Genomic DNA, 26,316 nt, shown 5'->3' on the forward strand with positions numbered 1-26,316 from the left:
CTGACCATTTTGCAATTATTTTAGCAATGAATGAGAGAATCCCTATTGTGCCACATCCGCACCAGCATTTGATATTGTCAGGTTTTTTAATTTTTTTATTTTATTTTAACTATTCTAATACGTGGGTAGTGGCATCTCTTTGTTGTTTTAATCTGCTGTTCCCTAGTGACAAATTATTTTGAACGTCTTTCTGTATGCTTAGTTGTCATATATATATCTTCTTAGGTGAGATGTCTGTTCCGACCTTTCGTCCATATTTAATTGGGTTGTTTGTTTTCCTATTGTTGAGATGTAAGGGTTCTTTGTAGATTTTGTAAGGGTGCTTTGTACAAGTACTTTATCAGATAGGTGTTTTGCAAATATTTTCTCCCAGTCTGTGCCTTGCCTTTTCATTCTCTTAACAGTTTCTTACAAAGAGCAAAAGGTTTTTTTAAATTTTATTGATTCAGACTTATCATTTTTTTTCCCTTTCATGGATTGTGCTTTTGATAAAGCTAATTGCCAGAATCAAGGTCACTGAGATTTTCTTCTATAATTTTTTCAACAATTTTATAGTTTTGCAATTTACATTTACATCTATGATGCACAGTGAGTTATTTTTCTGTGAGAGGTATTAAGATTGGGTTTAGGTTCTTTTTTTTTTTGTTTTACTGTTTACTTTGCCTGAGAATGCCCAAGTGTTCCAACACTATTTGTTGAAAAGACTATCCTTTCTCCATGGAACTGCCTTTTTCTCCTTTGTCAAAGAGCAGTTGACTATATTCTTGTGGATCTAATTCTGTGCTCTCTAATTTGTTCAATTGATTTATGTTAGTATGGTTATATCAATAGCATGCTGTCTTGATTATTGTAACTTCATAGTAAGTCTTGAAGTCATTTTGCTTTAGTTTTATTTATAATGCTTAGCACTACCTGCCATTATATTTACATTGAAAATTTATATTTTGCTACCAACATATAGTAGCCCTGGTGGTGCACTGGTTAAGAGCTTGGCTGCTAACCAAAAGGTCAGCATTTCAAATTCACCAGCCACCCCTTGGAAACCCTATGGGGCAGTTCTACTCTGTCCTATACAGTCACTATGTGTGAGAATTGACTCCATGGGAATAGTTTTTTTTTTTTAATTCCTCAGATAAACATGTTACTGCAGATGGTTATGCAATGGGTTACTGGCTAGAGGATACATATATACATATTTACATTTGTACTTCTTAAAGACATAGATGACTACTATTTTGTTACTAATAGATAAGTGGATTCTTTATACATTAATGATATTCACTCATTCCCCATAAAATTTGTTGATTTTTTTTCCCCCTCATTTTGTGATTTATCTAAGATGAAGGCCAACCAGATGATGGGAAATGTTGAGACCTAGCACTTCTATTTTCCACAGAAGTGTAATTATTCTTCCCCATGTAAAGGCCTGTCTTCACTTTATTTTGTGTATTTTCATAGATCTCATGCTGTGCTTTTATTGTTGTTTATTCCTTAAATGGAGTCCTGGTGGTGCAGCGGTTAAGAGTTGGGCTGCTAACCAAAAGGTCAGCAGTTAAAATCCATAAGCCACTCCTTGCAAACTCCACGGGGCAGTTCTACTCTGTCCTATAGAGTCTCTATGAGTTGGAATTGACTCGATGGCAATAGTTTTTTTTTTTTTTAATTCCTCAAATAAACATGTTATTGCACATGATTATACAGATAGCCTCAGTATGGAGTCTCCTTGGTTTTCTTTATAGTACAATTGCATGCTGTATATTTTATCTATTGGCAACCAATTGCACATCTTTTTGTTCAGTTTCCAGTATTTAAGAGCACATTGAATAAATGTGTCACTATCAATCTGTGATAATATTAAATTCTGCTTGCACCACACCCAATATGGAAATAATACCTGGTTAGCAAGCACTCTGAAACAAGTTATGAATATAGACAATTTTCTCTAAACATTGGTTTTTCCATCTAAGACACTAACTAAAATTATTTACTTATAAAGCGTATATCCCAATTAAAATATCTACAAAATAAAACCACCCCCTCAATGCTCTCCCTTTTGTTTGTCCTGTTATATTTTCCAGGTGACACATAACAATATCTAGGTCACTTCCAAAGGGAGCGTCTTTGCAGTAGAGAATCACATATAATGTTGTTGTCATTAATTCATACTCTTGATCCCCATTCATGGGACCAATACTGGGAAAGAAAATTTTCATGCCTTTGTCCTTCTCATTGAAAGTGGATATTCTTCATATATCATGGAAAATCATTGATCATTGTTTATTTTCTTAATCTAGATCCATTATCCTTATAGATAGTGGTGATTTTTCTCAGTTTCTGACAATATATGGTTTTTATATCATTATATTCTATAGTGCATAATGCTTTTATTGTTATTTTGTTAGAGTATTGGCAAAAACTCGTTCAAGAGCTTCTTTTCTGATACCACTTTATACTGCCAGTTTTCTAGGGAAGACTGAAGCTAAACTTTTAAAACTGGGAAGGTGGTAGTAGAAGCTGTTAAGCATTGCTAAATCAAGATAACAGCCCCCATTTGTACCAACTAATTCTATTTTTTTTTAAATTATTTTTATACCATTTATTTAGATAAATGCAGAATCCCAAATCATAAGATGACAATAGTTAAACTTAGAGTTTTGAAATAAATCAGTATATGGTTTCAGAAACTTTAAATACCTATAAAATAAATATAACAAAATAATTATCAATTATCTACCTCACATACTTTAAATATGTTATCAGGAGGGATCAGTCCCTGGAGAAGGACTTCATGCTTGGTAGAGTAAAGGGTCAGCAAAAAAGAGGAAGACCCTCAATGAAATGGATTGACACAGTGCCTGCAACAATGGGCTCAAGCATAACAATTATGAGTATGGTGCAGGACCAGGCAGTATTTCATTCTGTTGTACATAGGATTGCTGTGAGTTGGATTGGACTTGATGGCACCTAATAACAACAAAATAACATATAACCTGATTGTCTTGAGTGGATTCCAACTCATAGAGACTATTTAGGACAGAGGAGAAATGCCCTATAGGGTTTCCAAGGAGTGGCTGGTGGATTCGATCTGCCTACCTTTTGGTTAGCAGCCAAGCTCTTAACCACTGCACATATATAATTGTGTAACCAATAGAATAAACAATTATCAATTACTATGAACAATAGATATGTTAAAGAGTATAGCCCCAAGTTTTCCCTTGATTATGTAAGACTCATCAATGTAGTGCCTACTCAGATTTTGTTCTTTATGTATGTGTTATTTACCTAACCTGTCAGAATTGTCTCTCCGACTGATATAAAAAGCACAGTAGTTTACTGTAAAGGTCACTGGCCACAGATGTGAACAATATGTCTAATTTTTACCAAAACTGCAAAATAGGTAGGTAATCATAAATGATTAGCTTTATCTTCCCAAGCATCAGCTTTCTCATCTGAAAAAAAGATTTAAATTATATCACCATATCACATAGTTTTCATTAATCACATACACATGTGTCATATATATGTTTTATCTGAGATATTTTGCCTTAACAACAAGATTAGAGTCATGAAACTTCCTGATCTGAGTTAACGTTTTTAAGTGTGTATGGCTAGAGATAGGGATGAGAAACAGTGGTAAAATTTAATATTGAATGTGGATTTGTATGCTATAACATTCTATTTAATTACAATAATGCATATTTTTCTTCTTTCACAAATAGCCAACAGCATTTTTCTCAAATGTAATTGAAATATAATTAAGGGAACAAGGGAATAATAGCAAAACAATTTACGGTTTTTTAAGTTAACAAGTTTCTAGTGAATTCCCTGATTACAAAATCAAAGTTAAACCAAATTTAAAATATTCTACTTTATAATGCATCTGATGATATTTATTTATCAACAAAAATGTGATTAAAATGCAGAGCATTTAAGGCTGATAATTAAGCATGGAAAATTTAGTAATCAGCTTGTTGCTATTGAGGGAATAAAGGATGTGAAGAATTTTTAATAAACCCCATGGGATATGAACGTGCTAACTTTAAAATCAAATGCAAAAAAAAAAAAAATGCCTTTTAAAGTGTGCACTTTGTGCACTTTGTTTAAGACAGAGGAGTTTACAGGTGTTAAATTGGTCACAGGAGGGTTGCGCTAATATTCCCTAAATGCTAAAGAAATATGTCAAGAATTATGAGGAAAACAAAGGAGATATTTAATTAAAGGGCTTCAAAGTTCAAACAAGTATATTCTGTATTAGATACCAATCACATTGTTAAATTCATAGTTAATCCCATTTTATGCACATTTTTATGAATATTACTCTTCACTTCAATATTCCATCTGTTAGAAAAATCTGAAATCTTTCAAAATACTTGCGTATTTTCTTCTAGTTCAACTCTTTTCAATACATCTCTTAGCTTGTTTATATAATGGAATATTTGTCAATTTCCTGTGACCCTAGGTTCACATTAGGAATTATCCGGTTTAGACACTTACCAATTAACCAATTAGATAATTAAAATTGTGTTAAGTAATGTGAAGGAAATAAATGGATGGTATTATAAAAAGCATAGCTACTGAACAGGAGGTGAATTATTTTTGAAAAGGTTGCTATGGAAGACTTCTCAAGACAGCAAAATATGGTATTTTTCTATATATATGCTATAAATAATGATAAGTATATAGAAAATATATAAAAATTTAAAAAAGAAAAGAAAAGATGGCTATGGGTGAGCTAGCTAATAATGATCCAGGTCAGAATGTAAGTGAAGGCAAAGGCCCTGCACTGGGGAAGTGTTTAAAGCACATAAAGGAGAATTTTAGATGGGCACTTATAAAGCAATGTCACCTGGCAGCTACACAGTTAATATTAGGAGCTATGATGTTAGTGAGACAGAATTCAAATCCTCTTTCCCACACTTGTTGTTAGTTGCCTTGGATTTGGCTCTGACACACGGCAATCTTATGCATAACAGAACATAATATTGCCCATCCCTACGCCATCGTCACGGTTGTTGGTTATGTTTAAGTCCATGGTTGTGGTTGTTGTGTAGTGCCTTTCAGCCTAGGGGCACTGTATCAGACAATATTCTACTGTGATCCATAAGGCTTTCACTGACTTTCAAAAGTAGATTTTCAGACCTCTTTTCCTAGTTTATCTTAGTCATAATCTAAGTCTATCTTAGTCTGGAAGCTCCACTGAAACCTGTCCACCATAGGTGACCCAGCTGGTATTTGAAATACTGGTGGCATAGCTTCCAGCATCACAGCAATGTGCAAACCACGACAGTATGGCAGACTGACAGATGTCTGGTGGCTCCCACTTACAACCCTGTGATATTAGCAGGTTACTTCAATAAGCACAGCCTCAATTTGCCCCTCTAGTTAATGGAGTTATACCTTCTTTGTAATATTGCTATGAAGAAAGTCAAAGAAACAGTGTTTGGGGTGGGGGAATTTACCACAGTACTTAGAACACAGAAGGCAAATAACACAATAATTGTTGTTTATTAGCATCAAAGATGTTAGTAGGCTATTTCTATAGCAGTAGAGACCAAGAACACAGGAATGACCGGATTTAAATCCCAGATCTTCTGTTTCCTAGTTATATAATATCAGGAACTCGTTCAACCCCCACCCCTGCACTTCGTTTCCTTATAGTAATCTGAGGGATTATAGTAGAATCTATCTTAAAGGATTGTTATAAACATATGAATTAATTTACATAATATTAGGGCAGTGAATCATTTCTGGTAATGCTCCCTTTTATTACTTATGCCAAACTGTCAATAGTAGCAGTATAAGAAGCAATTCTTTCTTTCGACCAAGAATAAGAAGGAAATTGATTCTTGATTTATCCAGTCAACGCCCTTCTCCCCTGACATAAAGGACATTCAATAAATGCATTGACCATCCACGCAGTTCACAAATTATTAACCTATGAGTTATACTTCATTTTTCTCTGAGCCTCCATAAACGATACATAGGACTGAGTTTCCACTCTTCTTAATATCTGAATATGTGGAATCTATCCATGTCTTAGATCTGGTTTCCCAGAAGCAGACACCGAGTGAAGGATTCATGTAAGCGAGAGATTGATTAAAAAATTGCTTCCAGGTAAGAGAGTGGGGGAGGAAATGAGGGAGGGACAGAGAAGGAAAGAGGCCAAATAAGAGTGAGACGTTTAGCGAAGTCTCAACTGCAACTTGGTTCTTGTAGGGGAGCTCTGGGATTTAAATATTGTCTGACTTTCCACATCTGTACCTGCTAGGCACTGGCTAAGGGCTTCTGGTGGGGGAACTGTTAGAAACTTGCAGGCATTTCAGGCTCCCTGTGCATGACAACAACGTGGCTTCAGAAGCCAAGGGGAGTCTTCCAACACAGTTGCAGGTGCTGGCCATTAGAAGAAAAAACACAAAAATTGTTGTGTATGTGGTAGGTGTATGCGAGTGTGTGGGCACGTGTGTGTCTGTGGCCATATTAGAGGCTCAAAGTGAATTTGACCAGAGTATCAGTGTCCAATTCAGACTACTTCCTTATATGCCAGCATCATCTCTTATTGGACTATAGCAATAGGTTTTAAATAAACTTTTCCTTGATCATATCTCCTTCCTCCTCTCGAATCTAACTCAGTAGCCAGACTGAACTTTTCTGTAATTGACTCAGATCATATCATGTAAAAATCTTCTAATGGTTTTCCACTGCACTGAGAGTGAGGATGCATCCTTAATCTACTTTACAAGGATCTGTGTGTCCTAGTCCCTTTCTAAGTCTCTGACTCCATATAATGCAATGGCCTTGTCTGTTCAAAGGCCTACATGCCACGCAAAGGAAGTGGGCTTCTTATAGAACAGATGGCAGGACAGAGGGAGTGCACTACAATTTCCCTTGTAAGGGTGACCAGCAAAGACAATGGCCATGAGAAACTGTGGGGAGAAGAAACCAAAGTAACCAGGATGGTCAGCTAAAGAATGTATTACAATTTAGCAAAGCAAAACAGCAGCTGTCTTTGAGGTTCTCTGGCTGTCCGTCTACTACATCATTACCCATCTAAATGATATGGGGCATGTTCTGGATCAGAGGCCACTAGAAAGATTTTTTTTTTCCCATTACTCTTTTTCTAAATACTATTTGACATTATAGTTTCTGACATTTTACTTGTGGTTTTAAATTTGCTGTGGTTAAAATTTATCAATTATTACATAGTATGGGAAGTTAGAGTGCTCCTTAGAAGTGAGAATGGTGAGACTTTGTCTCATGTACTTTGCTCATATTATCAGCAGGGACCAGTCCCTGGAGAAGGACGTCATGCTTAGTAAAGTAGAGGGTCAGTGAAACAAAGAGGAAGACCCTCAACAAAATGGATTGACACAGTGGCTGCAACAATGGGCTCAAACATAGCGATGATTGTAAGGATGGTGCAGGACCAGGCAGTGTTTCGTTCTGTTATACATAGGGTCGCTACGAGTCAGAACCGACTGGACGGCACCTAACAACAACATTGCAAGGTTACTAGGAGACACATAAAGTCCTAATAAAGGATGATTAAACCAAAACCAAACCAAACCCTTTGCCATCCCGTCTATTCCAACTCATAACAACTCTGTTGGACAGACTAGAACTCCTGCATAGTGTTTCCAAGTCTGTGCTCAGCGGCTAACTAAAAGTTGGCAGTTCAAATCCACCAGCTGCTCCTTGGAAACCCTAGGGGGCAGTTCTGCTCTGTCATATAGGGTAGCTATGAGCTAGAATCGACTCTACGGCAATGGGTTTGAGATAGATAGATACAGACACAGACATAGATACAGATACAGATATTTTTCGAACCTTTATGGAAGTAGACTGCCACACTTTCTCAAGCGGTACAGCTGGTGGTGGGTTTGAAGTGTCGACTTTTTGGTTAGCAGCTGAGTGCTTAACTACTGCATCAGCAAGACTCCTTCAAAGATAATTACCATCAACTAATGTTCCAGACTTTCAGAGTCAGAAACTGATACAGTAATGATATGACTTTCGATTTTCTTTCACTTTCAAGTGTATGTGTTTGTGGCCATGTATGTGTACAATGTTAACTAAGAGTGTTGTTTAATAATAGGTATAGAAATTAGGGTACATGTATATGCTAGGAAAAGCCAAGAGCTGTAGACAATAGACAGCATCTATAGTGTTGCCTTCCAATCACCCATCTCTTTTCCCCTGTATCAAAACCATATCTACATGACTATAGTGGAAGCAGCCATGGTTAATGATGATGATGATGATGGTGGTGGTAGTGTTTACATTTTGAGAGGTGATATGCCTGTTCTAACTTTACATTCATTATTTTATTTAAAATAATAGTGTTTAAGGCTGTGAGTCTGAAACCGGACTCCAACACTTGAATTGCCCTATATGACCATGGACAATTTACTTAAATTCTCCATGCCTCAGTTTTTTCATAGATACCGTTTATGAAATATAGTGTTGTAAAAATAAAATAAGTCTTTGTAATACATATACCTATTACTCTGCATTGATAAAAATTCAAAAGTACAAAATTAATAATAATACCTTGTGTCGCTATGAGTTGGAATCGACTTGCCCCAATGGATTGTGTGTGTGTGTGTGTGTGTGTGTGTGTGTGTGTGGTACTAATTATTTCAATTTTATAGATGGAGAAACTGAGATACAGTGATACTGGGTGAATTGCCCAAAGTCTCACAGATAGTAAATTGCCCAAAGTCTCACACAAAAGCCAAGATTTGAACACAGGAGTCAGGATATAGAACTTGTGTATATGACCTTTATGCCTTCATAATCCCATGCATGAATGCATAGTTGTTGTTTTTTTTTTTTTTTTTTTTTCCTGGGACAGGGTATCTAACTGAAGCCAGGTGAATCAGAATCCATTCCCAGGAAATTTTAAACTGTAATTAGGAAAAACTCTCAGTTGCTTTCTGGGATGCAAAATGTTGAATATGAACTCAGGAAATAGTGTATCATGCATATTCTCCATCAATTTGAGGAGGTTCAGTTCAAAGTGAGAAAGAAGAACCAAAGTGTAAAGAGAAGTAGATACAGCCTGTAGTAGGAGAGATAGAATGAGAAAGAAAGAGAGAATAGAACTATGCACCAAGCCCCTAATTTTTGTTTCCATGAGCAGGAAATGCTTTGTTACTTATTTTCTGCTTTCATTTTTTTCCCCCACACTTTGATTTTTTTCTATGCTCGTACTAGTTTGAGGTATGTTCCTATTGCTTACCAAATAATAATAATAATGATAATAATAATACTCTCATGCTATAAATTGAATGTCTTACTATTTAAATAATTTTGCTTATAAATAAAACTAATTCTGAAATACTAAATTAATTAACTTAATCAATTTAAAAAAAAAAACTGTCTCAATAGAGAGAAATTGTTTAAAAATTCTCCATCAAATTATCCTACAGGTAAAGCAGCCATGTCTAATTTTACAATATCATTGTATGTTATCTTCTATCTTATTATTTTAGGAAATAAATATGTGTTGTTGTTTTTAATAAGCAAGTAAAATCGTTCCATTTATGATTGTGTGCTACTAATATTAAACAAATTTAAGTGGCTTACTCGAATGCTTGTTGGAAAAAAATAGCTATCAACTGTAAAGGATCTTTAAGAAGTATCCATAGGATTAACTTGGCCTGTAAACCTTCGCCGAAAGCACAATTAAAAAAAAAAAAAAAGAAGTATCTATAGGGGATCAGATTGACAACAGCAACTCCAAAGATTAGATAGAAACCTGAGGGACAGTGAATTTGTGTTAATGAAGGAGGAACAACTCTAAAAGCAGAGTAAGAATAGTTACACAACTCGACGAATGTAATCAGTGTCACTAAATGCTACATGTAGAAACTGTAGAATTGGTGTATGTTTTGCTGTATATATTCTCAACAACAACAAAATAAATAAAATTATTTAAAAGAAACAAACCAAAAAAAAAAAAAAAAAAACTGTAAAGGATCAACAGGGCTACACAATCCAAAGTGTATTTGTTGCAGTTTATTTTGTCTTTAGGCAACATCTCAACCTATTACCTATTACCTAAATAAATAAAATTATAAAAATTGGTAGACTGCAAGTGGAAAACAGTGTCTCTGGAAGTATGTATATATCGATGAATTTTCTGCTTTTATTTATCATAAAGATTTTGGGACTTTCAATGTAAACACTAAAAATTAACTGGTGTATTGTAGAGTTTCTTTTTTTTATATTTAGTATTTTAAATTAAATACATATTCACATTCATATGGCTACAATATAGTAATTTTAAAGTCATGTTAAATTCCTACTCTAATTTACTTGAACTATGTTTGTCTCCCTACTTACCTATGTTGATGTAAATTTTTAATGATAGTTTACTGGATGTCATATATAAAAATGTCTACATATATATTTTTTATTTATCAGATTAAAAAAAACGGGGTAAGTTTTATAGTTTACAGGTTATGTGAAACTGGACCACAAGCTAATAAAATTAAATTGTCTCCCTCCACTCCTTAGGGGAAACAGAAAACACTTTGAATTTGACATCTTGTTGAAGCTGCAGATAATGAGGACTTACCATTGCCTGACATTATTAATTTGGACCTATATGTTCCATATAGTTGATGCCATTCCATTACAAGAAAAAGCTAACAATTATTTACCAAGCAAAAGGACGTTGGATCTGACAAAAGATAATGGTAAAATGTTACGTCGCAGCAAACGAGGTTGGATGTGGAATCAATTCTTCTTGTTGGAAGAGTACACGGGTACAGACACGCAATATGTAGGAAAGGTAAGAAGTTTTATATGGGAAATATGAAAGCTGAATGTGAGAGCTATTTATTATTATTATTTTTTACAGAAACTTGGACACCACTAATGGCTATGAAAAAATATTTGACTAATACCATGGCAGAAGGGGTGGCATTTCCAAGTGTTTTAGTGGGTTAGGGTAGGGATGTGATTTATTCAAGTAGTTAAATGTAGGTCAATAAACATATTGTTGTTGTTAGGTGCCGTCTGGTCGGTTGTCGACTCTTAGGGACTGCATGTGACAGAGTAGAACTGTCCCATAGGGTTTCTTAGGCTGTAATGTTTATGGAAGCAGGACACCAGACCTTTCTCTCACGGTGCTGCTGGGTGGGATCAAACGAGCAACTTTTTGATAAGCGGGTCGATACTCATAGCAAGCATCAAAATTATATGTCATATATGGACTTGATTAGTTTTTAATAAACAAGACGTGATTTAATTTTATCTGTATGTATCTAAAAGAAAAAAAGCTTTCATTTAAATTTAATCGAAAATCATGGGTAAATAATAACCTACCATGTTAAACAAAGCAAAAAAATTCAATTGTAATATAAAAAGCAAAACACTAAAATATATTTGTGTCTATCAATGAATAACTTATTACTATTAAAATTTTAATGCTCTATATGAGAAAAAAATAATTAAAGCTGCATCTAGATGCTTCTATTTCTTACTATTAACAAAACTGGACTATTTCCTGCCTGCTTTCCAGATTCAAGAATTCTAGACACATAGAAGAGGGAGAAAGAATATGTTTGCAGCAGAAAGGCAACAGTTGTTTATTAGCAATGAGGGGCAAATGGCAATAGAAAATGTGTAACTCCTTTCTGGAGTTCAATTTGGAGGAAATGGATTCTTTGTTCTCTCTTTGCTTCGTGTCTCAAACATGTGACATAATCTTTCCTACACCCATAATTTTCCACGTATTTTTTTTTACTAACCATTTACCAATCTCACATATTATGCATACTCAGGATTCTCTCCAAATTAATCTCAATACTGAGAGCTATTTTCAAATTCTGAGAATACAAAAATAAACAATCATGGATACTAACATTGTCTGGAGATTATATACTTATTCACCTTGATGCTTGCCACGTGAGTACTAGAAGTATCTGTACTGGTCTGAGTATTGGTGGATCAACTGGCACCACTAAGGGAAATATGATAGAAAAGACCAAAAATAAAAGCATGCAAAGTAACTAATATCACAAAAGACATCCCTGTCGTTTTTAAAACAGAAATATATGTATTTTGTGGAATTGGCAACATTATTTCTTTATTTTTTGCATGTGGCAATATAGTGTATTTTTCAAATGCAGCCTTCTTTATGAGAAGTGTATTATTTCCTTTTCTGGTGTTTTCCTCTTCTGGATTCATAGGTCATACTCATTTTTTCCCATATAGTTCACTTGCTGATTCTTTTTTGCCTCTTATTTTTCCTCAAGTAAGTCATATGACATCCTCCAGCATCCCTCATTTAACATCAGTTTTCACACTATACTTAGTAACTAACATCAGGTTATTTCAAGTTCAACTCTGTCTGAGGATTTGAAATTGCCTTATGATTCTTATTCAGAGGCAGTGTATAAAGGACAAATTTAGGTCACAGGGTCTTACATAAAGGGTTTTATTTTTGGAGATTCACAGATATAAAACAATAGCCACAGAGAAACAGAGATACTCATAATCTTAAGGCAATGAAATCTCCACTACAAATATATTTTTCCCGTTAAAAAAAATGCTGTCTTATAAAAATTGCATGTGCATTGATTAATTTCTAAATTGACCACCATTATTGAACCGACATTTTGCTACACATACTGTCTTTCTATCTTTTTGCACTATCTTGCTTAATTTTTAATCAGCTCTCTAACCCATTATAAACTATTACTAAACGTTTGTGCCTATTTTTATTTAATTACTTTTTGTACAATATTTTATCATTTGTCTTAGGAACATCATTTCTTTTATCACCCATGGACAGGTAAAGGTGTATAATTTATTGTGTCTATTTATCCTTGACAATGAGATCATGAGCCTAGAATGGAAAAACCACTAGTTAAGATTTTTGGTTTAATGAGAAAAATTAAACCACAATTTTACCTGTCAACTTTTTTTTGTTTTTAATACTAGCTATGAGAAACAACATGTATATGAAACAGAACCGTCAAAAAAATAAAACGCTCATATTTTCTTTATAGGAAAATTGCTTTCACCATTGTGTTATAGGCCCTTGTCTTGGATAAGCCGTGCAACATATAGCTGTTGTTAGCTACCATCAAGTCGGCCCCCGACTCATGGCAACCTCACGCACAAGGAGTCAACCTTTGTAATTGATAGAGTTTTCACTGGCTGATTTTTCTGAAGTAGATTGCTAAGATTTTCTTTCTAGTCTGTCTTAGTCTGGAAGCTCTGCTAAAACCTGTTCCGCATCACAGCAACATGTAAGGCTCTACTTACAGATGGGTGGTTGCTGAGTGTTGGCCGGGAATGAAACCTGAGTGGGCCTCCCATCACTCTTTAACATTTGTTATGTTATTAAGGGCCTACACACTCTCTCCCGATATCCTCTCCTAGTTTTTTACGTCATTATCTGTTTACGTATTCGGAGACTCCAGGCTCTTACCCCTGAGCTTAATCAAAAGCATGAACTCTGATTAAGATTTAATTTCTTGAACACCACGAACATTATCTTTTTAACCACACTGCTTCTGGTTTCACTGGTTAAACCCAAATCTAGTCTTCCAGGATCCACAGCATTGGTTATATTCCCTGTGAAGTGTAACTACCAAACCCAACCCGTTGCTATTGAGTCTATTACAACTCATAGTGACGCTATAGGACAGAGTACAACTACCCCATAGTGTTTCCAAGGCTGTAATCTTTACAGAAGCAGATTGCCACATTTTTCTCCTGCAGAGAGGCTGGCAGGTTCAAACCACTGACCTTTCTGTTAGCAATCAATTGCTTAACCACTGTGCCACCAAGGCTCCTTTTTATGAAGTATAGGCCTGCCATGTTCATCTTGCCTCATGATTGAGTAAATATGAGTGGCTTCTAATGGGAAGCAATCATAGTTTGTTTTTAGTTTTGCGGAAGGTAGGTGTCACAGAAAATGACATGAACCATATTAATTTATAGTTGATATAAAATTTTGTGGAGTCAGGAGGACATAATCCATGTGTATGAAAAGTAGGGTTTGATCTTGAGTTTAGAAGAAACAATTTTAGAACAAATAAAGTAGTGGCAGCATAATTTAATAAGCTACACATGTGAACATATGCAACCACTTAGCTTACAAGTTCAATATAGATTGTACCTTTCAGTAACTACATAGAACTTAGAAATCACTTGAACTTTTCAAACCTTGGATTCTTGTGAGATTAAATTAAATTCTTAAAATTTCTTTTAACTCTAAATTTCTGATATTTTTTAGGATTCAGAAAGAGGGGAGGTGTCACCGGGGATAGAAAGAGCAAGAAGCTAGTAAATATTTAATAAAATTTGGCATATGGATAAATCTGAGGATGGAGAAGGTAGGATTGTATATGGCATGATAAAATAAATTTGAAAAGTGAAGAGGTTAGTCTAATGGAGGTTAGACTGCTACTTTGGGCCATGAATATCTGTTAAAAAATTCTTGTTCAAATGGACATTTAGTGTGCTTTCATTGTTCAGGTTGGATTAGAGAAGGAAAAAAAAATGAGTTAAGACAATATTTCAATGAAAAATGTTGTAGGATTTTTCTTTATGTTGTTCAAAATAGTTGTAATAAAGAAGGAAAACAAAAATGTTGGAATTAATACCAAGATTTTGTTTTTCACTATAATATAATCTCAAATTTGATTGGTTATTTTTGACTGAAACTATCAGAGATTAACAAATTCTGTTTTAAGTAATAAAAATAATCCTTTTGTTCTTACTCAAGAGAATTAAAAAATCATAACTATTGCCACCTAGCTTCTGTATAATTTGAGTAGATATATGGGACTGAATTACTTAAGCAGTATAGTAATACAGCTCAAGAGAGGAATGAAAATAATTTTAACAAAAAGCATAACAAATGCTACTACTATTCTGTTAGAAAATCTTCATGTGCATTTGACTTTTTATGCATTAAATGTAGGTCCTAAAAGATCCCTTGTTATTATGAATTAATAATCAATTGATCTGATATCAATTATTAATGAGAACTGAGCAGAATTTAATATGATTTTACTAGCTGTTTGTTAAACCATAGTTATTCCATGAAGAAATACAAACTTCCAGCTGTACTGCTTATTTCTTGAAGGAAAATATCAGAATTCATGCAATGGTTTTGAAATATTGACTTAAATGACCATTAAGTTTTAATGCAAAGATATGTATTTAGCACTTGCTTCGTGCAGGGCAAGGTACGTGGTGCCAATGAACTCCCTGTAAGTTGTTGCCATGAGAATAGGATATCTTTATCTCAGTGTTTGTTCTTGGTTTTTCACATTTTAATTCAGTAACTGTTATTGTTCCAGAGTTGAAATCGTCATGAGTATAATCATAGAATTCTAGAATGGCAAGGGCTTTGACATTTATAGAGTGCCACCTTCTTGGATGCAATCCATTAGGTGTTACCAAACACAATGAGAAACACAAGTACCAGATGTAAAACTGATAGGAGTCTGGCTTTTATTAAGTTGGGAAATCAAACTGTGGGGTGAATCTCTTTTGCACTTTATTATGCTGATACACAGATGATGCAGTAAATAATGACATTTCCTCAAAGCCTATATATAAAAAATGTACGTACTTGAATAGAGAATTTTCTCCTTAAGCCTTAGGTTATGGCAGTTTGCTGTGCACAAGTAATATGTAAAAGAGAAATTAGAGAGAGAAATAAAATCTTAAATTTACTGCAGGATATTTGGTGAATTTTTATAGTATATTACAGTGTTTTTCAGAGCCGAAATGAAATGTCTTTTTGAAGGTTTTTGAATGTTATTACATGTAGTGCTGTATAGGCAGTGTCTGCTTCTGATTTATGGATACAATGTATTCCAAAGTTCTCTTTATATACTGGTCGTTTAAAACAAGCCACATGAGAAAAACATTAAGCATATGGCTACGTTCTCAGGACAGTCTACAAAATTCTATTTACACTGAGTTCTACAGAAATCTACTTTCATAATACAGCCCTGGCTTTTAATACTTTTTGCCAATACTCTAGATAATACAGTTTTATCTCTTCACTGGACCATTGCATTGACCCATTAAACTAGACTTTTAGAGCTTCCTTTTCTTTTTAGTTCTCAAAAACAAACTTTTACACTGATGCTTAAATAGCAACAATCACTTGTGCAAAATATCTATTGAAAAATAATCCAAATTTATTTAAGTAGAATTCAAAGTATTTATTATTCTTGAACATGCCAGCTTACCTTCTATTTCTCATACTTGTAGCCTTACTTCTAACTAAAATGAAATATTTTATTTTCCATGACCATGACCTCGATTTCATCATGTCTATAGGCCATTTCCTAGGGGATATATGACTCCTTTTTCTAAAATCTCATCTCTTCTCCTTGATTTATGTCCTATCACATATGCTTCCTCTTATATTCAATTTATCTTTATTCTTCCCAACTAGAATTCCCCCTCAAAACACTGAGATAATCATCCAAACTCTCATATATTGAAAAATATCAATGTTTTTGGTGGTCTAGCTTCCATTTCATCTCCTAGAATCTGTGATGTTTTAGCATTGAATCTGTGTTGGGTTTAAGTGCTTTTTGCTTTTTTTAATTTTTCTTACTCAAATGTTTGTTACCATACTTTCATTCAAAAGAAGTATTTGGCTAATAATACAATAAACAGTTATTAAACATTTCTTATTCTGGGTTTTGAGACATTGACACTATAAAAAACCAGAAAGCATAGAGAAAGTTAAAAATAAATGTTTTACCTTTTCTTGAGTTACAGTAAAGTCAAATTTTCTCAATATATGTGGCTTATTTTTGCTCTTCTTCAAATTTCTTTCTTATATTTCCTTAATACTCAAGTCTTAATTATAACCAAGCCCCTACAGTTTTTGTCTAATCCCTCAAATTTCACATGATTTAGAATGACTTCCACTCCAAAACACCTTTCTCTTATTGTGTTTTTCTTATTATTGATGAGTTGGCATTAGCTGTGTTATATCATATACACAGTCATACTAATTTAAACTTTTCCCCAATGTTCACATATAGAAACACACATCTCTGCAATAGAAAATTTTGTACATGATGCTCTTAGTGTGTTTTAAATTATTGTTTTAGGCTAGATTACTGTAAGTGGAATTTCCAAAGTCAAAGATAGCAATTGTTTTAAAACTCTGGGTACATTTTAGCCAATTGCATTGCAGAAAATGTATACCATGTCCATTCCAACGGCAGTAAATCAGTGCATCAACCTGGTTGGTTAGTATGTTGGATATTTATTTGTAAGGTTGAGATTGTGTTTTAACATGGATTTTTGTCCTGTGTATAATTATTGAATTGATCTTATTTTTTTAAAGGAACGTCTACAATGTGGGGCACTATGCTAATCCTAGAAAGAAGAGTAAATAAGATGATATGGTCTTTATCTTAAAGACATTGTCTTTCTACAAAAATCAAAATGCTACCATTGCCAGCGTGTTATAAGAATGACCTGATACAAGTCTCAGTTCTTAGAAAAGCTAACTTTTTTTTTTTCTTATCCAACAGACTGGCTTCCTAACCCCTAAACTCTATTTAGCTTACTTTGGCACAAGAATCACTCTCTAAATTATTGTTTGTCTGTTTACTTGCTTGCTTATTTAAGAGCTGCCATATTTCTGTATTCCAGTGAATGCAGAAATGTGTACCAGCTGTTCACAAATATTCAAAACTTACTTGTGCAAAGCTTTTGTAATCTGTCCATATTGTTGCTATTAGTTGCCTTCAAGTTGCCATGAGTTGCTACCTACTCATGGTGATCTTATGAATAACAGAACCCAACATTACCCAGTCTTGTGCCATTTCATAATCATTGGTATATTTAAGTCCATTGATACGGCTATTGTGTAGTGCCTTCCAACCTAAGGGGTTCATCTTCTAGCAAGGTATCAGACAATATTCTTTTGTGATCCATAAGATTTTCACTGACTAATCTTCAAAAGTAGATTACTAGACCTTTCTTTCTAGTCTGTTTTAGTCTGAATCTCTGATGAAACTTGTCCACCATGGATGACCCTGCTAGTATTTGAAATACTGATGACATAGCTTCCAGCATCTTAATAGCATGCAAGCCACCAAAGTATGACAGACTGACAGACAGATGGTAAAATCTGTCCATAGTATATCCTAATAACTCAGATTATGTATTTTACAGTTATGGTGGTGTTGTTTGTTGGAGGGATGTTTGGAAGATATTCTAAAAATGTAAATACCACCTTACACTCATATCATGAGGTAATTGGAGTTGCTCTTGATAGGTAATTGAATATATACTTGATAGAATTACTTCAGTAAAGATTTTACTTCACAGCCAGAATTGCTTGTAGCAGTGATTAGAATAAATCATCTTATTCACAGCTCTACAACCAAAAACAGAGGTTAATGAATAAGTAAGTAACATGTCAAATATAAGGGTAAGAGGTCATTTTCCAACAATGGGAAAAGTACTATTCTTGCATTTGGCCATGTTATGAAAATTCTGACCCCCTTAATACTTCCAACAAAATATTTTTCTTGGAAAATTGAAATCATATTCCCTTACACTGTATATTTTATTGATCTTACAATTATTTAAAACCACTCCTCTATTTTGTTAATACTTTTAGAAAAAACTGCAAATTTTTAAAACTTTCTTGTGAATGTAATTATATTAGAAAAGAATCTGTATGGTGTACTTGCTGGGTATAAAAAATAAAATTAATTAATTAAAAAAAAAAAAACTCCTTGCCGATGAGTCGATTCCCACTCATAGCAACTCTATTTATTTGTTGTTAGGTGCCTTCGAGTTGGTTCCAACTCATAGAAACCCTATGTACAACAGAACGAAACACTTCCCAGTCCTGCGCCATCCTCACAATTGTTGCTGTGCTTGAGCCCATTGTTGCAGCCACTGTGTCAATCTATCGCATTGAGGGTCTTCTTCTTTTTTGCTGACCCTCTTCTTTAACAAGCATGATGTCTTCTCCAGAGACTAATTCCCCCTGATAACATGTCCAAAGTATGTGAGACATAATCTCTCCATCCTTGCTTCTAAGGAGCATTCTGGCTGTATTTCTTCCGAGACAGATTTGTTCGTTCTTTTGGCAGTCCATGGTATACTCAATATTCTTCGCCAACACCACGATTCAAAGGCATCAGTTCTTCATCGGTCTTCCTTATTAATCATCCAGGTTTTGCGTGCATATGAGGCGATTGAAAACACCATGGCTTGGGTCAGGCACAGCTTAGTCCTCAAGGTGACATCTTTGCTTTTCAACACCTTAAAGAGGTCTTTTACAGCAGATTTGCCCAATGCAATGTGTCTTTTGATTTCTGACTGCTGCTTTCACGGGTGTTGATTGTGGATACAAGTAAAATGAAACCCTTGACAGCTTCGGTCTTTTCTCCATTTATCATGATGTTGCTTATTGGTCCAGTTGTGAGGATTTTTGTTTTCTTTATGTTGAAGTGTAATGCATACTGAAGGCTGTGGTCTTTGATCTTCATCAGTTTCAGTGATTCAATTCTTCTTAACTTTCAGCAAGCAAGGTTGTGTCATCTTTATAACACAGGTTGTTAATGAGTCTTCCTCCAATGCTGATGCCCTGTTCTTCTTCATATAGTCCAGCTTCTCAGATTATTTGCTCAGCATACAGATTGAATAGGTATGGTAAAGGATACAACCCTGACACACACCTTTCCTGACTTTAAACGATGAGGTATCCCCTTGTTCTGTTCGAATTACTGCCTCTTAATCCATGTACAGGTTTCTCGTAAGCACAATTAAATGTTCCAGAATTCTCATTCTTTGAAATGTTATCCATAATTTGTGATGATCCACACAGTCAAATGCCTTTGCATAGTCAATAAAACACAGGTAAACATCTTTCTGGTAGTCTATACTTTAAGCCAGGATCCATCTGACATCAGCAATGATATCCCTGGTTCCATATCCTCTTCTAAATCCAGCTTGAGTTTCTGGCAGTTCCCTGTCGATATACCACTTTTGATTGATCTTCAGCAAAACTTTACTTGCTTGTGATATTAATGATATTGTTTGATAATTTCTGCATTCTTTTGGATCACCTTTCTTGGAAACAGGCATTATTATGGATCTCTTTCAGTCATTGGCCAAGTAGCTATCTTCCAAATTTCTTGGCATAGATGAGTGAGCTCTTCCAGCACTGCATCCATTTGTTGAAACATCTCAGTTGGTATCCCATCAATTCCTAGAGCCTTGTTTTTCACCAATGCCTTCAGTGCAGCTTGGACTTCTTCCATTAGTACTATCCGTTCTTGATCATGTGCTGCTTCCTGAAATGTTTGAACATCGACCAATTCTTTTTGCTACAGTGACTGTGTGTATTCCTTCCATCTTTTTTTATGCTTCCTGCTTCATTCAATATTTTTCCCATAGAAGCCTTCAAAATTGAAACTCGAGGCTTGAATTTTTTCTTCAGTTCTTTCAGCTTGGGAAATGCTGAGTGTGTTCTTCTCTTTTGGTTTTCTATCTGCAAGTCTTTACACATGTCATGATAATACTTTACTTTGTCTTCTCGAGCCACCCTTTGAAATCTTAGGACAGAGTAAAACTGCCCCATAGTATTTCCAAGGAGCAGCTGGTGGATTCTAACTGCTTACCTTTTGGTTATCAGCCAAATTCTTAACCACCACGCCACCAGTATTCTGCAAATCTTAGTTAATGATGGTGTTATTTAATGCTGTATCATTACACTTTTTGTGTCTCCTTGTTCCAGTTCTTACTGGGTAAATGATATTAAAACTTTAAAATTTTAATATTTCTCTCTTCTGTGATTTTTTTCTTCATAATTTTTATATAGTTATTAGATACATATTCAATTATATTTTTGTTTCTGAATGTTTGTTTTGTGTTTTATGAATTGATGTTTTATCATTATGAAACACTCTCCTTTATCTGTGATAATACTACTTTAGTTTGCTTGCTATGATCTTACATCAATTCTCTTATGATTGTGTTTGCCATTTTTTTTCCTATCCCTGCTCTAAGTCTTCTTATGTAGTTTTATTTAAAGTGGAACTCTTGTAAACAGTTCACAGTTGGTTGATACTTTTTGATCTGGTCTGACAATCTTTGACATTTCATTGGAATCTTAAGTCCATTTAAGTATAGTACAATTATTGATATACATGGATTTAAGCCTACCATTTTCTTATGTGTTTTCTATTTGTTCTTTATTCTTTTGTTTCTGCTTTTCTACTATTTTTTGTGTCAATTTAGCGTTTTTTAGTATCTTAATTTATGTTCCTCATTGACTTTTCTTGGAGCCCTGGTGGTGCAGTAAGTGTTCAGCTGCTAACCAAAAGATTCACTTTTCTTAGCTATGTTGTTATTGTTGTCTGTTGCCCTCAAGTCAATTCTGATTCATGGTGACCTCATGTGTGTGGAATAGAACTGCTCCATAGGGTTTTCAAAAGCAGATTCAGGCCTGTCTCCTGAGGAGCTTGTGTGTGGGTTCTGATGGCCAACCTTTTGGCAAGTGGTGGATTGCTTAACTTTCTGCACCACCCCAGCTTGTACAAGGGATATGAGTAGTCACCCTTGACTTATTACAGTCTGTGATAGTTAAGATTGTGTGCCAACTTGGCTGGACCATGATTCTCAGTGTTTTGTCAGTCATATAATGTTGTGATCACTTGAGATTTGAGATGTGATCAACACTGTGATGGGATCTGCTGTGAGTAGCCAGTAAGTTGAAAGGGAGTTTCCTCGGGCTTATGGCCTGCATCCAAATATAAGCGACGTTATGACAAGGCTTGGGTGCTTTTTGCTTGTGCTGGATCCTGCAGCTGGCTCCTGTTCATCTGTCCTCTGGTTCTTAGAATTTGAGCTAGCAGCTTACCGGCGAAGTCTTGCCTGCCTGTCTTGGTATTCATGGGTCTTTGGAGTCTGTGAGCAAGAGCCCTGGTGTCTGAGCTGTCGATTTTGTGTTTGCTAGCCCCTGTGGTGACATGAATCAGGAGAAGCCTCTATCCTAACCCTTGGACTCGGGACATTCCAGCCTCTACAACCGTGTGAGCCATTTATTCAATATAAATCTCTCTCTGTATATATTTGTAGGCTTTACTGGTTTTGCTTCTCTAGAGAATCCAGCCTAAGACACAGTCGAAATTGGATTAATATTATGTATCTTAGCATATAACATAAGAACTTTACAACAATATAATTTCATTTCCTCTACATATCTTTGTTCTACTTGTGTCATATATTTACCTTCTGTATATGTTATAAATTGTATAAAACATTGCTGATGTTATTATTTGAAGGAGCTCTGGTAGTGCAGTGGTTAAGTACTCGACTGCTACCTGAAAGATCAGCAGTTGGAACCTACCAGCCGTTCTTCAGGAGACAGATGTGGCAGTTTTCTTCTGTAAGATTAAACCAAAAACCCAAAACTTGTTACCTTCAAGTCAATTCTCACTCATACCGATCCTATAGGACAGAGTAGAACAGCCCCATAGGGTTTTCAAGGAGCTGCTGATGGATTTGAACTGCCAATTTTTTGGTTAGCAGCCAAGCTCTTACGGCCTTGGAAACCCTATGGAGGCAATTCTACAGTATTATAGGGTCACCATAGGGGTCACTATAAGTAGGAATGGACTCAACAGCAATGAGTTTTTGGTTAATTTTATTATTTAAATAGTTACTTATTCATTGAAAACTTAAAAAAGAAAAAAAACTATATGCTTTTACATTAACCTTTATAAATATCATTTCCAATCAGTGCTTCTCATTTCTTCCCGAAGATTTGAATTTATTTATGGTATCATTTCCCTTCAACCTGAAACACTTCATCTAGTATTTTTTAGTAGTGTGGCTCTACTAGAAATAAACTTTCTTAGCTTTTGTTTGTTTGAAAATATCTTTGTTTCTCTTTCATTTTTGAAGAAATATTTTCAATGGATATAGAAACCTAGGCTGACCTTAAAGTTTTGTGTGTGTGTGTGTGCACACGTGTGTGTGTGTGTGTCTGTGTTTTCTTTTAGCATTTTAAAAATGTTGCAACATTGTCTTCTGGATTCTATTAGTTGTAATAAGTTAGCTAATATTCTTACTTTTTTTTTTCCCAATACAAAATCTGTATGTTTCTCTGTCTGTAAGGTTTTGCCTGTATCTTTAATTCTTCATGGTATTTTTGTGTCCTTTCTCTCTTTCTGGTAACTTCAAATACAAGTATATTCGCATATTTGATATTGGCCCATATTCTTTGCAACCTTAACTTTTTTTTCAGTATTTTTTCTCTGTATTTCAATTATTTTAACTGTATTCAAATTTATTATTTCTTACTTTTTTTAGCCAGTGTGCTATTACACATTTTGTTTATATTTCAGATATTTTTCAGCTTCAAATTTTCTTGTTTGTTTATGTATTTTATAAAATACCTCGTCCTTGCCCATTATTTCAATATGCCCTATAAATTATGTAATATAATTTGAAAAAAATATACTATGTAACCCTTAATCCTAATGTACCTCCCTAAGTGATCACCCTTCTTGTGTTTCACTGGAAAACCCAAAATTTTTACCAGGCACAACTACATAAGAGGGTATTCAACTGTAAACTCCTCTTTCCTAGTACCGGGCCATTGCTAAAATCTTTGCTCAATTTTTCCCCTTCATACTGTTCCTTTTCTCTGGATTCCCTGAAGTCTCACTCTTTACATTTACAATTTAGCAGTTAGTCATATGCCTAAGTAGAATGTACTTGCAGTTTTTATAGCTTACTCCTTTGTGGCTCCCTCCATACTGGATTTTCTCTCCTCAGTTTCAGCCTTTATGGCCTCTCTGAAAATGGGATCAAAGGTGAGAAAGAATATACACATTCTTAGAGAGTACCTAGTGCTTATCTCCATAGAGCACCTTGTTCAGCCAGTGCTTTCATCAGTCATGGAAAATTTTCTAGTAATAAAAGTACTGAAACTGTGTGACATTAAGAACACCATCAAGTTTAAGACAATAGTGCTACAGAGATTTTCTGATTATGAGCACTTGTAACATTTTAGAATTAATTTTATAGGTGTTATTTATTGACCATCTCTTAGGAGCTTTAGCAAGACTGAAAGAAGTCCAGAAAAGTCACAAATGCAGATTAAAAAAAAACTCTTAACAATGCAGGAAATTGGTGTTACATTTTCTCTGATATTCTTTGCTTTGGAAGACTCAGTCATTATCACTGTGTGTTTTGCATATCTCTTAAAAGTCTAAGTTAAAAGGCAATAATATAAAATGGGAAGATTTGGGATTAAAGTGTGAAAAATATAATCAGAAAATTTCAGTATTTTTAAAACTAGAGATGAACAATAATAAAAGGGTCTCCTTTGTCATATAATAAAACTTTTATTCAAAATATGCAAGTAAGAGTTAAATGTACACTGATAGTAGATAATTGAGGTAGTAAGGAATAATGTAAAGAAGATAATATAAGATGAATAATCCTACAACTCATCAATAATTACTTTTATGATGAGGTAAATTGCCTGTGGTGTTTTTGTATCATAATATGTGCATGTGTTAAATATCTAAAAAATTAATACTATATCTCATATGCAAATTGTGTTCTGCATTTTGTACATATGATTGAAATATGATCATATTCTGAGGTCTCAAACTACTTTTCCAGAAATAGTTTTTAATGGTTATGAAATATTGTGTTATTTAGAAAACAATATTATGAAGAAACACATTACAAAATGACAGTGAATATAAATAATTCTGTATCAATGAATATGGAGTTTTAACGAATGAATGTATATACGGATCCCTGGTGGCACAGTGGTTAAGAGGTCGTCAGCAAACCAAAAGTTTGGCAGTTCAAATCCACCAGCCACTCCTCGGAAACCCTGTGGGGAAGTTCTGCTTTGTCCTAGAGGGTTGCTATGAGTCGGAATCCACTGGACAGCAACAGGTTTGGTTTTGGTTATATACATATATATGTATATGTGTATATATATATTTATATATATATATATATATATACACACATACACAAGTTGGTTGCTTAAAGGTATACATGCATATCTTACTTGTTTATCTCATTGTAATTTTGCGTTTGTATATAACTGTTAACCATAGCCAAGATAAAAATACTGAAAAATTTCTGCATCTCAGAGATGCTCTGTCATTTGTCCATCTCAAATGACCTCCTAAAGATTACCACTTTGCAGACTCTAATTCCCATTGATAAGTTTTTCCAGCACTGTAATTGCACCAGCACCATTTTTTTTTAAGAGAATTACTTCTGTATTTTATTCCAATGGACTTTTTTTTTTTTTTTTTTGGTAATTCAATGTGTGTATGTGCCTTTGTTTCTATTCTCTTTATCCATGAGTTTGTCTATCCTTGTGCCAATATAAAGCTTTGATATGGCAGAGCTATTTCATTTTTTCATTACTTCTAGGGCTTGTCTGTTCTTGAGCTCAAATGAAGATCTGAAGTACTTAAAAGATTACACTAATTTGATTGAACTCTAGTTTCCTTCTCCTACGGATTAAATCTCTGCTTAGCTCCTTAGCTTTTTGTTAATATTTTCTACTATGTTACTTGGAGTTGTGTCTTGTGTATATGACATTTAGACATCAGCTAAATACATGAAGGGGATTTTAACACAGACTTGGGGCTCCCCTCTCTATAACTCTCTCCTAAGATTGTTCCCTTCAATTTCCCATCACTTGTGCAGATCCACAATCAGACCTCTGTCTCTTCAGCCCAATAGGACTGTTTGGCTCTGATTGTATTCTAATCTACATAATCCTATTCCTCGTAACTGGAAAGCCTGGTAATGGTGGAAGCCACAAGAAGCTTAACTCAAGGTCATATCCTTTACAGCTCCTCCTTTATCTGCCTGTCTGTCTAGTTTGATTGTTTTTGTTAGGCTTTTATAATTATTTTCAGTGTGTAAATTACTTAATGGAGATAGCTTTTGCAAATAAAACCTTCACACACAAGTTAATTTTGAGAAACACAGCTTAATTTGAGTATGCAAATTTCTTTGTACCACTAAGGCTTTTAATATTGTAATATTTTAAAAATGCTATGGCTGCTAACCAAAAGGTTGACAGTTCGAATCCACCAGCCATTCCTTGGAAACCCTGCGGGGCAGTTCTAGTCTGTCCTACAGAGTTGCTACAAGTTGGAAACAACTCAGTGACAACGAGTTTGGTTTTTTTTTTTTTTTAAGGAATGTTCTAAGTAAAAAAAAAAAAACTTATTTTTTTCTAAGTTATATCTATTATTGCTGTTTTATGTTTTATTACATTAGAACTTTCAGAAT

At 34.5% G+C, this 26,316-nt stretch overlaps 1 protein-coding gene across 3 annotated transcripts in view; it reads left to right on the forward strand.

The window, feature by feature from the left end:
• The first annotated feature begins 10,523 nt into the window (after positions 1-10,523).
• The window catches only part of CDH9 (cadherin 9), an 86,257-nt gene continuing 70,464 nt past the window's right edge, over positions 10,524-26,316 (forward strand). For all 3 annotated transcript variants that reach the window (XM_004384604.2, XM_023738879.1, XM_023738880.1), the window contains exon 1: positions 10,524-10,795. In XM_004384604.2, the coding sequence (XP_004384661.1) occupies positions 10,568-10,795 (228 nt within the window). In that variant the 5' untranslated portion in view covers positions 10,524-10,567. The remainder of the gene's footprint in view (positions 10,796-26,316) is intronic.

Source organism: Trichechus manatus, unplaced genomic scaffold (genome assembly GCF_000243295.1).
Source record: "Trichechus manatus latirostris isolate Lorelei unplaced genomic scaffold, TriManLat1.0 scaffold00124, whole genome shotgun sequence".
NCBI lineage: Eukaryota > Metazoa > Chordata > Mammalia > Sirenia > Trichechidae > Trichechus > Trichechus manatus.